This window comes from Orcinus orca, chromosome 2 (genome assembly GCF_937001465.1).
Source record: "Orcinus orca chromosome 2, mOrcOrc1.1, whole genome shotgun sequence".
In the NCBI taxonomy this organism is placed as follows: domain Eukaryota; kingdom Metazoa; phylum Chordata; class Mammalia; order Artiodactyla; family Delphinidae; genus Orcinus; species Orcinus orca.
Genome location: NC_064560.1, coordinates 154,156,882 through 154,172,055, shown reverse-complemented (window position 1 = coordinate 154,172,055; position 15,174 = coordinate 154,156,882). Strand labels below are relative to the sequence as shown.

General features: G+C 35.3%; 1 protein-coding gene across 11 annotated transcripts in view; it reads left to right on the top strand.

Annotated features, from left to right (window-relative positions):
* DDHD1 (DDHD domain containing 1) overlaps positions 1-15,174 on the top strand; it is a 91,247-nt gene that overhangs the window by 61,331 nt on the left and 14,742 nt on the right. For all 11 annotated transcript variants that reach the window (XM_004279348.3, XM_033404762.2, XM_033404758.2 and 8 more), the window contains 3 exons: positions 3,056-3,162; positions 10,142-10,404; positions 12,231-12,306. In XM_004279348.3, coding sequence (XP_004279396.1) covers positions 3,056-3,162; positions 10,142-10,404; positions 12,231-12,306 — 446 coding nt within the window. The remainder of the gene's footprint in view (positions 1-3,055; positions 3,163-10,141; positions 10,405-12,230; positions 12,307-15,174) is intronic.

The window sequence follows — 15,174 nt, the reverse complement described above, 5'->3', positions numbered from 1 at the left end:
AAGGACGAAATATGTATTTCTTATATCACAACATCACAGAAGTGAAACCCAAAGGTTATATAATTTATGCTTCCATTTATATGACATACTGCAAAAGACAAAACTATAGGGATAGAGAACAGATCAGTGGCTGCCAGGGTTTGGAGGTGGGGAGTTGAGTTCTAAAGGGCAGCATGTGGGAGTTTTTTTAGGGTGATGGAACAGTTTTGTGTCCTGATCATGGTGGTAGTTATGCAAAACTATACATGCATTAAAACTGAGAGTTCTAGGGCTTCCGTGGTGGCGCAGTGGTTGAGAGTCCGCCTGCCGAGGCAGGGGACACGGGTTTGTGCCCCGGTCCGGGAAGATCCCACATGCCACGGAGTGGCTGCGCCCGTGAGCCATGGCCGCTGAGCCTGCACGTCCGGAGCCTGTGCTCTGCAACGGGAGAGGCCACAACAGTGAAAGGCCCACGTACCAAAAAAAAAACAAAAAAACAAAAAAAAACCCTGAGAGTTCTAGTAATTTTTCTGTAGATTCTTTTGTATATTCTGTGTAGACAATCACATGACCTGCAAATGAAAACAGATCTTTTCCATTTCTTAAAACTATTATTTCTTTTTCTTATCGTATTGCACTGGCTAAGACTTCAGGTAGAACATTTGTTCAAATAGTAAACATCCTATGATAAAAACTCACCAGGAAATAAGCATAGAAGGAACATACTTCAACATATATGGCCATATATGACAAGCCCACAGCTAACATCATGCTCAGTGGTGAAAAACTTAAAGCATTTCCTCTAAGATTAGGAACAAGACAAGAATGCTCACTTTCACCACTTTTATTCAGCAGAGTACTGGAAGTCCTAGCCACAGCAATCAGATAAGAAAGAGAAATAAAAGGAATCCACATTGAAAAGAAAGAAGTAAAACTGTCACTGTTTGCAGATGTTGTGATACTATACCTAGACAATCCTAAGGACACCACCATAAAACTGCTAGAGCTCATCAATGAATTCAGTAAAGTTGCAAGGTACAAAATAATATTCAGAAAACTGTTGCACTTCTATACACTAACAACAAACTGTCAAAAAAGATAAATTAAGGAAACAATCCCATTTACCATTACATCAAAAAGAGTAAAATACCTAGGAATAAACCTACCTAAGGAGGTAAAAGACCTGTTCTCAGAAAACTATAAGACACCAATGAAAGAAATTGAAGACGACACCAACAGATGGAAAGATATACTATGTTCATGGATTGGAAGAATTAATATTGTTAAAATGACCATACTACCCAAGGCAATCTACAGATTCGGTGCAATCCCTATCAAAATACCAAGGGCATTTTTCACAGAACTAGAACAAATAATTTTAAAATGTGTATGGAAACACAGAAGACCCTGCATAGCCAAAACAATCTTGAGAAAGAAGAACAGAGCTAGAGGAATCACACTCCCTGACTTCAGACTATACTATGAAGCTACAGTCATCAAAACAGTAGGGTACTGGCACAAAAACCAACACATAGATCAATGGAACAGAAATAAACCCGTGCACTATCGTTAATTAATCTACAACAAAGGAGACAAGAATATACAATGGGGAAAAGACAGTTTCTTCAATGAGTGGTGCCAGGAAAACCAGAGAGTTACATGTAAAAGAGTGAAATTAGAATTTTCTCTAACACAAGATACAAAAATAAACTCAAAATGGATTAAAGACCTAAGTGTAAACCCACAAAACTAGAAGAAAACATAGGTGCAACACTCTGGAATGGGAGAAAATATTTGCAAATGATATGACCAATAAGGGGTTAATATCCAATACTTCATATAGCTCGACATCAAGAAAAATAAACAACCCAATTAAAATGGGCGGAAGACCTGAATAGATGTTTTTCCAAAGAAGATGCACAAATGGCCAACAGGCAAATAAGATGCTCAACATTATTAATCACTAAAGAAATGCAGATTAAAACTACAGTGAGCTATTACCTCACACCTGTCAGAATGGTTATCATCAAAAAGGACACAAATAACAAATGTTGGAGAGGATGTGGAGAAAAGGGAACCTTTATACGCTGATGGTGGGAATGTAAATTGGTGCAGCCCTAGAAAACAGTACAGAGGTTCCTCAAAAAACTAAAAATAGAGCTACCATATGACCCAGCAATTCCACTCCTGAGTATATATCCGAAAAAAACGAAAACAGTAATTTGAAAAGTTACACACACCCCAATGTTGATAGCAGCATTACGTATTTAAAATAGTGAAGATGTGGAAGTAACCTAAATGTCCATCAACAGATGAATGGATAAAGAAGATGTCATATATATACATACACAATGGAATACTACTCAGCCATAAAAGAATAATGAAATTTTGCCATTTGCAATGACATGGATGGACTTGGAGGGTATTATGCTAAGTGAAATAACTCATACAAAGACAAACACTGTATGTTATCACTTATATGTGGAATCTAAAAAACAAAGCAAACTAGCGAATATAACAGAAAAGAAACAGACTCACAGAGAACAAACTAGTGGTTACCGGGGGGAGGGAGAAGATAGGGGAAGGGGGGGATTGAGAAGTACAAACTACTGCATATAAAATAAATAAGCTACAAGGATATATTGTTCAACACTAGGACTATAGCCAATATTTTATAACTGAAAATGGAATATAACCTTTAAAAATTGTGAATTACTGTTTGTACACCTGGAACTTATATAATATTGTATATCAACTGAACCTCAATAAAATTTTTTTTAATTATAAAAAAAAAGTAGATATCCTTAGCTTGTTCCTGATTTAGAGGAAATGTTTTTTAACCTTTCAGCACTAATGAGTGCAGTGATGTTTGCGGTAGGTACATACCCTTCATCATTATTTTTAAATTTACATATAGTAAAATTTCAAGAAGGTAAGGTTCATTAGATTCAAAGCTAGTCTTGAATATATAAATGTTAATTTAAAGTAGTTATTTCAAGGAATGTAACTTTTTTCACAGTTTATTCTTTCCCTAAAATGAATCTTCTCTAAGTTTAATTTTTTTTTTAACTTGTAGACACTGTTGATTCCATTACTCCAGACAAAGTGCGAGGTTTAAGGGATATGTTAAATAGCAGTGCAATGGACATAATGTATTATACTAGCCCACTTTATAGAGATGAAGTAAGTATCATGATTATCTTATTGCTATTGGGTATTTTTTTGAGTGATAACATGTGTCCTGAATTTTAACATTTTATGTTCTTTTTTTACAAGCAAGTGAGAAATTATAGGAATCCATTAATCTATAAATAGCCTGTATTTCATAGTGCATTTGAAGTCTTAAACTACACATTGGGACACTTAATAAAATGGGTCACCTTGGAAGTGAGAGGTTGGTTAGAAAATAGCTCTTTGAAAAATAACAGTTTTCATAAGTCTGATTAGTAATATCTATCAGTATTATCCTCACAAAAGAGCTTTTTAAAAAATATTCATTTGGCTGTGTCAGGTCTTAGTTGCGGCATGCAGGATCTTTCATTGTGTCACATGGGCTCTTCGTTGTGGTGTGTGGGCTCTCTAGTTGTGGCACGCAGGCTCTAGAGCATGCAGGCTTAGTTGCCCAGACCAGGGGTCGAACCCATGTCCCCTGCATTGGAAGGCAGATTCTTGACCACTGGACCACCAGGGAAGTCCCACAGAAGAGTTTTAAACATTTAGAAATGTCCTTCAAGTGTTTTTGTATATAAAAGACTTGCTTTTATTGTGTCATTTCTATAGTGGATTTTTGTAGTTTTCAAATGGTAATTTTGCTCATGCATCACAAAGATAAGCCTAAAGGGGGGCAGATGGGGAGGGTAGGTGAAGGGAGATAGTTTATTCAGAGGGATGAGGGAATCTCTACCAATGCAATTTGTCACTTTATTGGTAACAGAAAAAGAATTTTGTTTCATGGGAATAACCACATTAATTACCTAACATGTATTAACTTGTTTAATCCTTACCCTATGAAGTAGATATGATTAGTATCTTCATTTGAAGGTAAAGAAACTAGTACAAGGAGTAATTACCAATAGAGCGGCTCTGCTGCTCTGTGCTACTCCAAGCCAATCCGTTGCTGATTTTGTTCATTCAGAGTCATTCCCTAACTTAATCCAGGATATCTTTTACATATCGACAGAAATATGTTTGGTTAGTTGCCACAGAAAATTCCTTCTCTTCCAACTACCATCCCCTTAGGATTTTTCTTCATTCCTCTTTCTATATTCCCTCATTCCCTCATTGCCGTATTGGGCAAGATCTGCCTTGATCTGATTGAGAACAAACAGTAAAAGAAGCTACAAGGAGAATTGCTATTCTGGGCTTAATTCTAACCAAAAAGGAAGGCCTAGTCGGTGAAGTAGAACACTTAATAATTTCCACGTTCATATTCCTTTATAGTGAACAATGGGCATCATTAGATATGCTCTAAAGGTTAGAACACTGAACTATAGTATTGCAAGTAAACCAGTGAGGCGGGGGGAAAAGGAAAGAGAAGGGCTGAGAGCATATTACTATACACACATACACACACACACACACACACGCACATGCACACGCACATGTGGTTGGTAGTACTCCTAAAACGGTATCCTGAATCTTCAAGGCTAAAATGTGCTGAGTCATGTCCCCTAAAAGTAATAAGTGCTTTTTAAAAACTTTTAAGTTGGCGTTAATATCCAGAAAAACTAAAAAGAGAAAAGTGCCAGACTCAGACCTCTGGCCATTGGTGAATGATGACTGAGAAAGTGATCACTTTTTAGTTTGCTCTTATAGTCAAAGATAATTTTCCTCAGAATGGAATTGAATAAACCAAATATTCAGTAGGAAAAGGGAACTGATCGTTAAGATAAATGAAATGGAAGAACACCCAGTGTTTCAAATTAGTTGGTTTTTTGATCCAGTTGAATTTCATGGAAAAGCACTGAGAATTGTGTCTGGGATTCACCAGCAATCTTCAGCAATGTATCCCAAACATCCCTAATTAGAACAGTCATTTGTGGTGCTCATTAAAAATGCAGGCAAAAAAAGAACCCCATGAGGGGCATTGGAATTGAGGGTATTAATGTGAATTTATGATTTTGAAAATAAGCCAGTGTCTGTAGATAACATCTATATATTTAAGCGTATATGTTTAAGCACAGAAGTATATATATATGCATATATTTCCTACCTCTGTCCACTGAAAGGGCCAAGAAGCAGACACCCCAGTCCAATGAGCATACCTAGCACCCAGATCTTTGCCTCTAGCATTGTTATTCTCCACTAAGAAAAAGTAGAGTTCCTTGGAAAAATGGCTGATTCCAGGGCTGGGGCAGGATAGGTCCAAGTCAAAGCTGGAAGAATTTGTTTCGACACAAGGTAGAAAAATGCTCCAAAGAATGATGAAGCAAGACACAAGGACATAATAGTCAAATTAAAGAAGCATATCCCACTGACCAAATCTGGAACAATTTGAACACCAAAATAATTAAGTAATTATTACTTATTGTAAGGAATTACTAATAGTACTTTTGTAGAATTATAATAAGGTTAATGTACTAAGGAATTCTAGATCATTGAAAAATGTGTAAGTCCTTATCAATGATAAATAAATAAACAAATTGGGAAGAAGGGAGGTCCTTTGCTTCAGTAGGATGCCAAGGGCCTACTAATAAATGTGGAAGGAATGCTGGAGTTGGAAAGTCTCATTTTGCAGCCATCATGGTAGGATCAGGTAGGGGAGAGGACTGGGCAAGAATCATCAGTGGATGCTAAAATGAGGGCAGATTTTTTGATGAGGAACAGAATATTTGCATGGTCTTAAAGTGTATCCTCTCAGACTGCTTTTAGTTTAGAAAATAAAGGTATACAGTGGAGAAATCAAGCAACAACTTTATGGGGTGTTCCTGCGGGACACCCAGAGAAGGACACAGCATTATTTATGCAGTATTCCAATTATGAGGAAGCATCAGACAAACATAAAATGAGGAAGTTGTAATTAAAAAGTAGGAATGAGACTGTATTCTTTTAAAATGTTGGTATAATAAAAGAGAAAGAATGGCTGTGGAAAATGTTCCAGATAGAGAAGATTAAAGAGATGTGATAGCTAATTGTAATATCTCATCCTAGACTGTATCCTGTACTGGATCGGGGGAAATGCTACAAAGGATAATATTAGATCAACTGGCAAAATTAAAATGTGAATGGTAGACTAGATTAGATGAAATATATCAAAGTGAATTATGAAGTTGATAACAGCACTATGATTGTGGAAGAGAATATTCCTAGTCTTAGGAGATATACACTGGAGTATTTGGGGGTAAAGGACAATGACATATGTAATATATCCTTAAATGGTTCACAAAAAAGTTGTGTGTGTGTTACAGAAACAGAACAAATGATAAGGCAAATAGGAGGAAATGCTAACATTAGGTGAATTTTGGATAAAGCCTATGTGAGGATCTTTGTACTATTTTTATTTTGCAACATTTTATAAATTTGAAATTACTCCCAAATAAAACGTTAAGAAAAAGAAACTAAAAAATACTTTCCCAGGTCCCTCCTCTGGAGATCCTGATTCAGTGGGTCTGAGATAGAACCTGTGAATTTGTGTTTTTAACAGTTCCCCAGGTGATAACATCAGAGAAGTTTGGGAACATTGCTTAAGGCATTGTGAAGAACAAAAGAAAATAAAAGAAAAACTTAGTGAGAAGTGGGCAAAAATTGTTCTTATTCTTTAAAAAGGAAAGCTGATTTTGCGAATCAAAGTCCATTTAACACAAGGTTGGTGTTAGGCAATATTTAGACTAAATTATTTTTCAACAATATATGTTTCCTAAGGGAAGTAGTGATAAGTAACAGCCAGCAGGGCTTCTGTAGGATTGTCATGCCTGGTGCATTAACCTTGTTAGGTTTATTTGATAGGCATAAATAAGAGTCTTTTCTCTTCCTCTCAACCTTTGGAGTCAAATAGATGCAGATTCAAAACCTGCCACTTAACTAGCTTAGATCAAATTTCTCACTTTCTCAGCTTCCTCACATATAATGGATATAAAATACCTAGTTGATAAAGATTGTCATGAGGATCAAAGATATTATGATATATAAATTCCTTGTGCTTAGATTTTCAAGTTGTAATTAAGTATATATCTGTCTTTATATATTTCAAGGGCTACAATTTAAGGAAAAAAAAGGGATAGACTTACTCTGTTAATTCTAGAAAGTAAAATAAGGATCCGTGAATTGAAAATACAGAAAGGAACATGTTTGGTTACTAATGAAGAACTGTGTTATAAGCAAAACTGCCTTAAAAATACAGAAGTGTTACAATGAAAAAATTTGTAAATAATGTAAGGTGATGGGTTTTAACTAAACTTACTGTGATAATCATTTCACAGTATATACCTATATCACATCATTACATTGTACACCTTAAAATTAAAGTCTATCTCAATTATATCTCAGTAAAACTGGGGGAAATTTTTTTTTAAATAGGAGTGACCACTTCTGGATGAAGACACTCACTGGGGTAGATGCTGAGCTCCTTATCCCTTGAGAGGGGTGTTACTGAAGGGACTTTTATCTTCACAGCAGTTTAAGTTAGATCATCTCTAAGGCCCCTTTTCACTCAAGTTTCTGAGATGCACATGGGAGGACCCTAATTAGTGATTGTGCACTAAAAAGGTGCGCTTAGGGAAAAAGTTTTGTGTATCGATCAGTACTTCTCAGGCCATACTTTCTGAGGACCAGTTTTTTTGGTTTGTTTTTTTGTTTTTTTTTTTCTGAGGACCAGTTTTTAAAAAAGAAACTAACTCCATTCTATCAAGACATCATCAGAGAGCCTTTGGCTCTTTCTTCAACCCTAAATAAAGTAACATGAAAAATCCAGAGAGAACTGTATATCTTTTGTACATCTGAACTCTCTTTTCAATGGCTTTTAAAAATGAAGAACTATAAAGAGAATTGTCATGGCCCTATCTTGCCATTGTTATTTGAAAATTGTTTAATTGATGTATATGACTAAAACTCTCTAAATTACTTTTTCTCATTAAAATTTCCTGTAACAACAACAAAAAAAAATTTCTTGTAACAGGGAGAAGGACAAATGACTAATTATATTCTTCAGCCCTATTTTGGGTGTTTGGATTCTCTCTTGAAGCTGCTGGGGTTTTTTCCTCTTCGGTTGACTTTCTTCATAAATTTTAATTTGGGGGCAGTGGTTATGAGAATTAGAAACTTTTAAACTTTTGAAGAGCCATCCAATGCCTGCGTATGTAAGAGGTTAGCTGAACTGATTAGATAATATTGTAGAATTAATAAAATCAAGATCACAGTGTATATCATTAATCTTGGTTCAGATATCCCAAATGAATATAGTTGGTCACAAAGGGATCTAGTGTTTCTATTCTTACATGGTAGGAGTCTTAAAATCAAGGCCTTCAAAAGTAAAAACTATTAACAAATGTTGCTTTTAAAGGAATTTATTTTATTGGAACATTAGCTTTTTCTACACCTCCCTTCATGTAGATTATAAATTAGGAAAATAACAAAATTTTAAGGGTTGGTTCATATTCTTATCAAAGCCAAGTCCAAAGCATTACATTATAGCTCCCTTTGAAAAGAGCATGTAATTTGATATCACACTGCCTATTTCTTAAATTCTGTTGACTAGAATTACCTACAACCCATGTCTTGGGAGATTTTTATATGCATTTGCCACTAGTGTGGTCCCCAGAACTGCTGAGTCTGAAACTCTGGGATGGAGCCCAGCAATCTGTATTTAACAAGCCCTCCAGACCCAATACATGGTTTCAATAGCTTTAACCAGGCCTCAGTATTGCAGTATAGAGCTCTGTGATGTCAGCAATCAGAAAGAACTTTGCACCTTCATTCATGTCACTGCTAACCCAACCAAGCATGAATGCTCAAATAATTTCCAGTTTGTATCTGCTAAAGAATGTTCAGTGAAACCTAGTGGAGGCTAAAGATTGAAAATGGAAGCAGTATATAATGTTTGTTTGTCTGAATAACAGCTGACATATTAAGAAGGACTGAAGTGAGAAATTGAATATCAGGCAGGAATTTTATAACTAAATAGTAGTAAGCAATGATAGGAAGAGGAGAGGACTGCCTTAAAAGTCAGGTCAGGGCCCCGTATGAATGAATTTGAGTAACAAAAGAACCTTGTTCTTCTCACTTCGTAGAATATTTCAGTAATATTTGTTAAAGCTAAATTTCAAGAAAGCAGTTTTACAAAGAAAAATGGCTATGATACTCTCCACATTATTAACCTCTAAACCTTAAAAAAGTCCTGCTTTTTAAAAACAACTTTTTGCTGTTATCTATATTACCAACTTAGTGGGAATTTTGGAATATCAAGTAGATCAACATAAGCTTTTTCTTTTGTCACACAATGGGCTTTCGTTACATTACTCTTATCTAAATGCATAAAGTGGGACTTCCTGGCAGTGCGGTGGTTAAGACTTCACCTTCCAATGCATGGGGTGCGGGTTCCATCCCTGGTCGGGGAGCTAAGATCCCACATGCCTCACAGCCAAAACACCAAAACATTAAATAAAAAAAAAAAAAAAAAAGCAATATTGTAACAAATTCAATAAAGACTTTAAAAATGGTCTACATCAAAAAAAAATCTTTAAAAGAATGCATAAAGTAATAGTATATATATGTTGCATATACAATATGTTAGTAACCCTGTTACCATAAACTCAGATATTCTTTTCCTAAAACTTACTGTGGCTTAAAAACTACAAGGTACAAGACTTTAGAATTGCATATGAGTCCATTGCAATGAAGAAGAAATATCCAGGACTCTTTGGAAATCTACTAGAATCTGCATGGAACTTTTTTTTAAATCTCTGGAACTGCTGGCTTTAGTAATTGGTTTAAGGACTATGAAAGGATCTGTGTGGGTAACATCTGCCTTTATTCTTTAGTGTTGATATGGATTAAAATATTACATATACCTTTACTTCATTTCCTGTAGGGTTCTGAGTTAATTTTAATAACCTAGATACATTTGGCCAGTAATATGTGTTTTTCTTCCTTAGTGTATTTGAGTTTAGAAATAAAGTTTATAGTAGTCAGTGATTACTCTAATTTGATGTTTTCTTATTTCAAACAGCTAGTTAAAGGCCTTCAGCAAGAGCTGAATCGATTATATTCCCTTTTCTGTTCTCGGAATCCAGACTTTGAAGAAAAAGGGGGTAAAGTCTCAATAGTGTCACATTCCTTGGGATGTGTAATCACTTATGACATAATGACTGGCTGGAATCCAGTTCGACTCTATGAACAGTTGTTGCAGAAGGAAGAAGAGTTGCCTGATGAACAATGGATGAGCTATGAAGAACGTCATCTTCTTGATGAGCTCTATATAACTAAACAACGGTAAAATACCCTAATCTCTTGAAAGAATTTAAAATGTCTTCATGGAATCACTGGACTTCTTAGGTGAAAACTTAAGATTTTCATAATAAAGAAAAAAATACATTGTTTCAGGTACAAAGATTATTGAATAACATGCCTAATCAAGCTAGAGACTTAATTTTCATACTAATTAGGTGTTTTCCTATAGCATGGAATGAATTATTCCTCCATCTTCCTCTTTTTCCTTCTGTCTTTTCTTCACAGTTTATTAGGAGTGAAATCTAAAACTTATTCCAAACTGAGTCACTTTGGAGAATCCTTACTGAAAATGTTTACCAGCTTGTAATCCTTCGTAGTTTTACTAATCTTAGAGATGGGCCTTTACCTTTCTTATTATTCTGAAAATAATTTTAAAGCCCTGTTTTTGTTGACATATATATTTTTGACAGATTTTATAATTATCATTTGCAGCCTTCCTGATACTATCTTTTTTTTTTTTTTAAAGAAGATGTTGGGGGTAGGAGTTTTTTAATTAATCAATTTATTTTTTGCTGTGTTGGGTCTTCGTTTCTGTGCGAGGGCTTTCTCTAGTTGTGGCAAGGGGGGGCCACTCTTCATCGCGGTGCGCGGGCCTCTCACTATCGCGGCCTCTCTTGTTGCGGAGCACAGGCTCCAGACGCGCAGGCTCAGTAGCTGTGGCTCATGGGCCCAGTTGCTCCGCAGCATGTGGGATCCTCCCGGACCAGAGCTCGAACCCATGTCCCCAGCACTGGCAGTCGGATTCTCAACCACTGCGCCACCAGGGAAGCCCCTGATACTATCTTTTAATTCTTTGCTACATTCCTATCTTCATCTCTAGTTACATGCTCTTTTGTTCTCTTAATGATCATCTGATTGATTCTAATAGAACAGTGAAAAGTCACTCATTTTGATAGTTAGAATTATATAAAAACAACAATTTAGCTGACTTAAATTTTCACTCAGGAAGCGTTGAATTTATTTTTGTCTTATAGAAGTTGTCTAAGGATTTCATTTAGAATTTTATTAAGTACCATAGGAAAAATACATAAATTTTTTAGTGTCAGAAATAATTGATAGTTTTGAAAGAAAATGTCATATTGGCAAGCCTCAGAGCCATATTTTAGACATAAAATCCAGTAAAACAAATTTAACAGACTTAGATACAGAACATTGTAATAGGAAAAAGTTGACATAACCCAAATGTTCATCAGCAGAGGAAGGTTAAACTGCGGTTTATCTGTATGATGGACAATTACAGTTGTTGTAAAGACTGAAGTAGGTCAGGAGACAAGTGAAAAGATTGCTAAGATTCATTATTAACTGTAGAAGAAGGAAAGATATAGTGTATGTGGTATGAACACTTGCTGTGTTTTTTTTTAAAGATGTATATATGCTTGCATGTGCCTCACATTTTACTAAAGGTTTCCCCAAAAAAGCTATTAACAGCATGTATTGGACGAATAGGGGTACTTTTACTAATTATCTCATAAACTTTTTGTTTTATCCCTTTTTTTTTTTTTTTTTTTTTTTCTGGCCGCTCCACACGGCTTATGGGATCTTAATTTCCCAACCAGAGGTCAAACCCGCGCCCCCTGCTTTGGAAGTGCGGAGTCTTAACCACTGGACTCCCAGGGAAGTCCCTTCATAAACTTTTAGACTTTCTGTACTACAGCAGGTACATTTATTAAATTCTGTCAATAAGGATTAATTTGAGGGATTGGATGATGGGTCATTATTTTCTTCTTTATGCTTAGTGAACTGGCAGACATCTAATACTTATGAAATTATAAATATGAATGTGTACATAATCTCATACTCCTTTCTAGGCTGAGAGACATAGAAGAACGGCTACACGGATTGAAGGCATCATCTATGACACAAACACCTGCCTTAAAATTTAAGGTAAGGAAAGACAGGTGATATTTTCATTGTTTATCTCAGGGTTTTTTTCACACATCATTTGAACATGATGTTAGGGTTCAAATGAAATCCTAATTATTCTTTCAAATGATTTTTTTTATTTAACAGTTACAGTGTGTTGGACACTGCTGGTTTCTGGGTTTCACTAAGAATGGACAAGATGGTTTCCTAGCCCTCAAAATATGTAACACAGTGTTACCGGGTCTGTTAGCAGTATAAAGAATGATGTATGCATAAGAAGGAGGTTTAATTTTGCCTGTAAATGTTTACAAATGAATGACATTTTTACTTAACCTCAGTAAATTGGTTATTGCCAAGTAGGGGAAAGGAGAAATGCTGCTCTGTTCTTGAAAGAAACAGCATAAACAAAGGCGTGGAGGGATATACCTTCATAGTACGTCCAAGAAACACCAAATAATCTTAAATAATGAGAAAAGAAAAACAGATCTGGTAAATATCTAATATTTAGAATTTAACAAATCTCTGTGACCAACTAGTGGTATGTGGTAAGAAAAATAACTGGAATTATATCAGTGATGATTTCGGGGATGGAAAGCTGACATTTTAATCAATAAGAACTGTGTGATAAAAGCACAAGATGAGGTGCACGCAATTAGTTTGGAGCAAAGTGAGCAAACCAGTTTGGCTAGACTATACAGGATAAAGGGCATGGAGGCTGTAGGAAAGCAGGAAGAGCTAGAAAAAGAGACCTTATGTGAGCATTGGAATAGAGCTGTCAAAAGCAATGGTTTAGAAAAATAAAAAGTTGCAGAGAGACATTGACATTGACCTGACCATTGGAGAAGACACAGCCTATACCTGAATAACAGTTTGTTTGCAGTGTTAAATGCAACATGATGTAAGTTTCCTAATACTCATTTCCAGTTGAATATATGCCCATGTCTAGTGTACTATATTGTTTCTTCTTGATATCTTTTATCATGGGAACTTAACATACAGGTTAAGTGATGGAATGATGCAAAAATTCTTATTGAATCTATCTCTATGACTTATAAAGGTTTTTTTTTTAACTTATACATTTAAAAGCCATATGGTAATGTTATAAGATACATTTAAAAGCCATAAAGCAGGAGGGAGACGCAAGAGGGAGGAGATATGCGGATATATGTATATGTATAGCTGATTCACTTTGTTATAAAGCAGAAACTAACACACCATTGTAAAGCAATTATACTCCAATAAAGATGTTAAAATATAATAATAAAAATAAAATAAAAGCCATAAGAGCATGGTCTTTGGAGTCACCCCCCACCTGGAATTTGAGTTCCATCTCTACCACCATTATTATGTATAATCAGTGTTAAATATGTAGCATTGATCTGATAGTAAAAGTAAACTCTTCTATTTCATGTCCTGGGTTTTGTACTAGAGAGTTGAGTACAATCCACTAAGTATATTATTATCTCAAAATTCAGTTATCACATTACCAGAATTGATGCCCTATAATTGTGTATCCTTCTAACACATAGTCATGTAGTCTAATAATATGAATTTTTAATTTAATTACTTATAGAGAAAAAAATATAGAAATCTGAAATTTAAAAAGGAATATATGATGAATTAGCAAATTAATATTTAGTACTCCTGAGTTCTAAAAGAAACAGAGGTCTTTCTATGCCTGTTAACTGGCAGATGGATTTACTTTCATAAATAAAAGTGTTAGATTTGTCACTCATTACCATTGAACTTTCAAAAGAGGAAAAAAATGTCAACAAACATTGGTCTAGAGAGTGGGAAGCTTTGGTTGTGATCATGAGGCTTTGCCACTAACTAGTTGTGTAACATTAGCCAAATCAAAATCAGTTAACATCTCTGAATTCATCTGTTTATTCATCCCTAGATGAGGCGGTTAGACTAAATGTCTAAAGCTCTTCTTCACCTTTAAAATTATTTGATGGATATAGATAACACTGAAGCAATCGTTACTCTTATCTGAGAGAGAATAATTCCTTTGTGTGTTTGTCTACCAAACTGCAAACCAATCATAAACAAAGAAAGAAAAGTTGGCATATCCAATTCTTTATTTCTTGTCTTAAATTCTCAATTACCTGTTAGGTGTGTTACAGATACCTCAAACTAATTATGAACAAAAACATGATTTACTTAGAGTATCTGTTACAATTAATGGATTAATTAATATCTTCCCAGTCAGCCAGACCCAAATCTTGTGAATTGCCTCTGGCACCTTCCTTATCCCCATCTCCATTCATTCATGTTGATTCCATTCCATCCTAATCTCTCAAATTTCCATTTCTGAATGGAACAGCTTGTCCTCCTGGGTGCAGATTATCTTTTGCCTAAACTCTTTCAATAGTTTTCTAACTTGTCTCCAAGTCACTAGCCTCTTAATTTTCCAGTTCATTCACAAGCTGCTACCAGATTTACTAACCTACTAAAACATGGGTCAAATCCTATTGTCTTTCACTACCTGTAAAATAAATTAAGCCCAACTCTTTTAGTCAAACAGTCAATGTTCTGTACATTCTCATTCCAAGCTACATTTTCCCCACACTCAATTTTCAACCATATCAGGTTATTTTTATTCTCTAAATTAAGCCAGTTTCTTTCCTCCCTCTGCTTTAGTTCATGTGGTTCTATCAGTATGGAATATCCTTCCAGCCCCAGTATATCCCAACCCCAACTTTGGAACTTTGGAAATCCTTTTCATCTTTTATGGCCAGTGCAAATGCTTCCTCCTTTGTAAAGCCCTCAAAGTTGGGATTAATTATTCCTTTGTCTACTCTCCTGTAGCACGCTTTCCCTCTATTATGCACTATTTTATTCTGCCTCTCCCGCAGGATTTGTAAACTCTGAGTGCAGAAGCTCTGC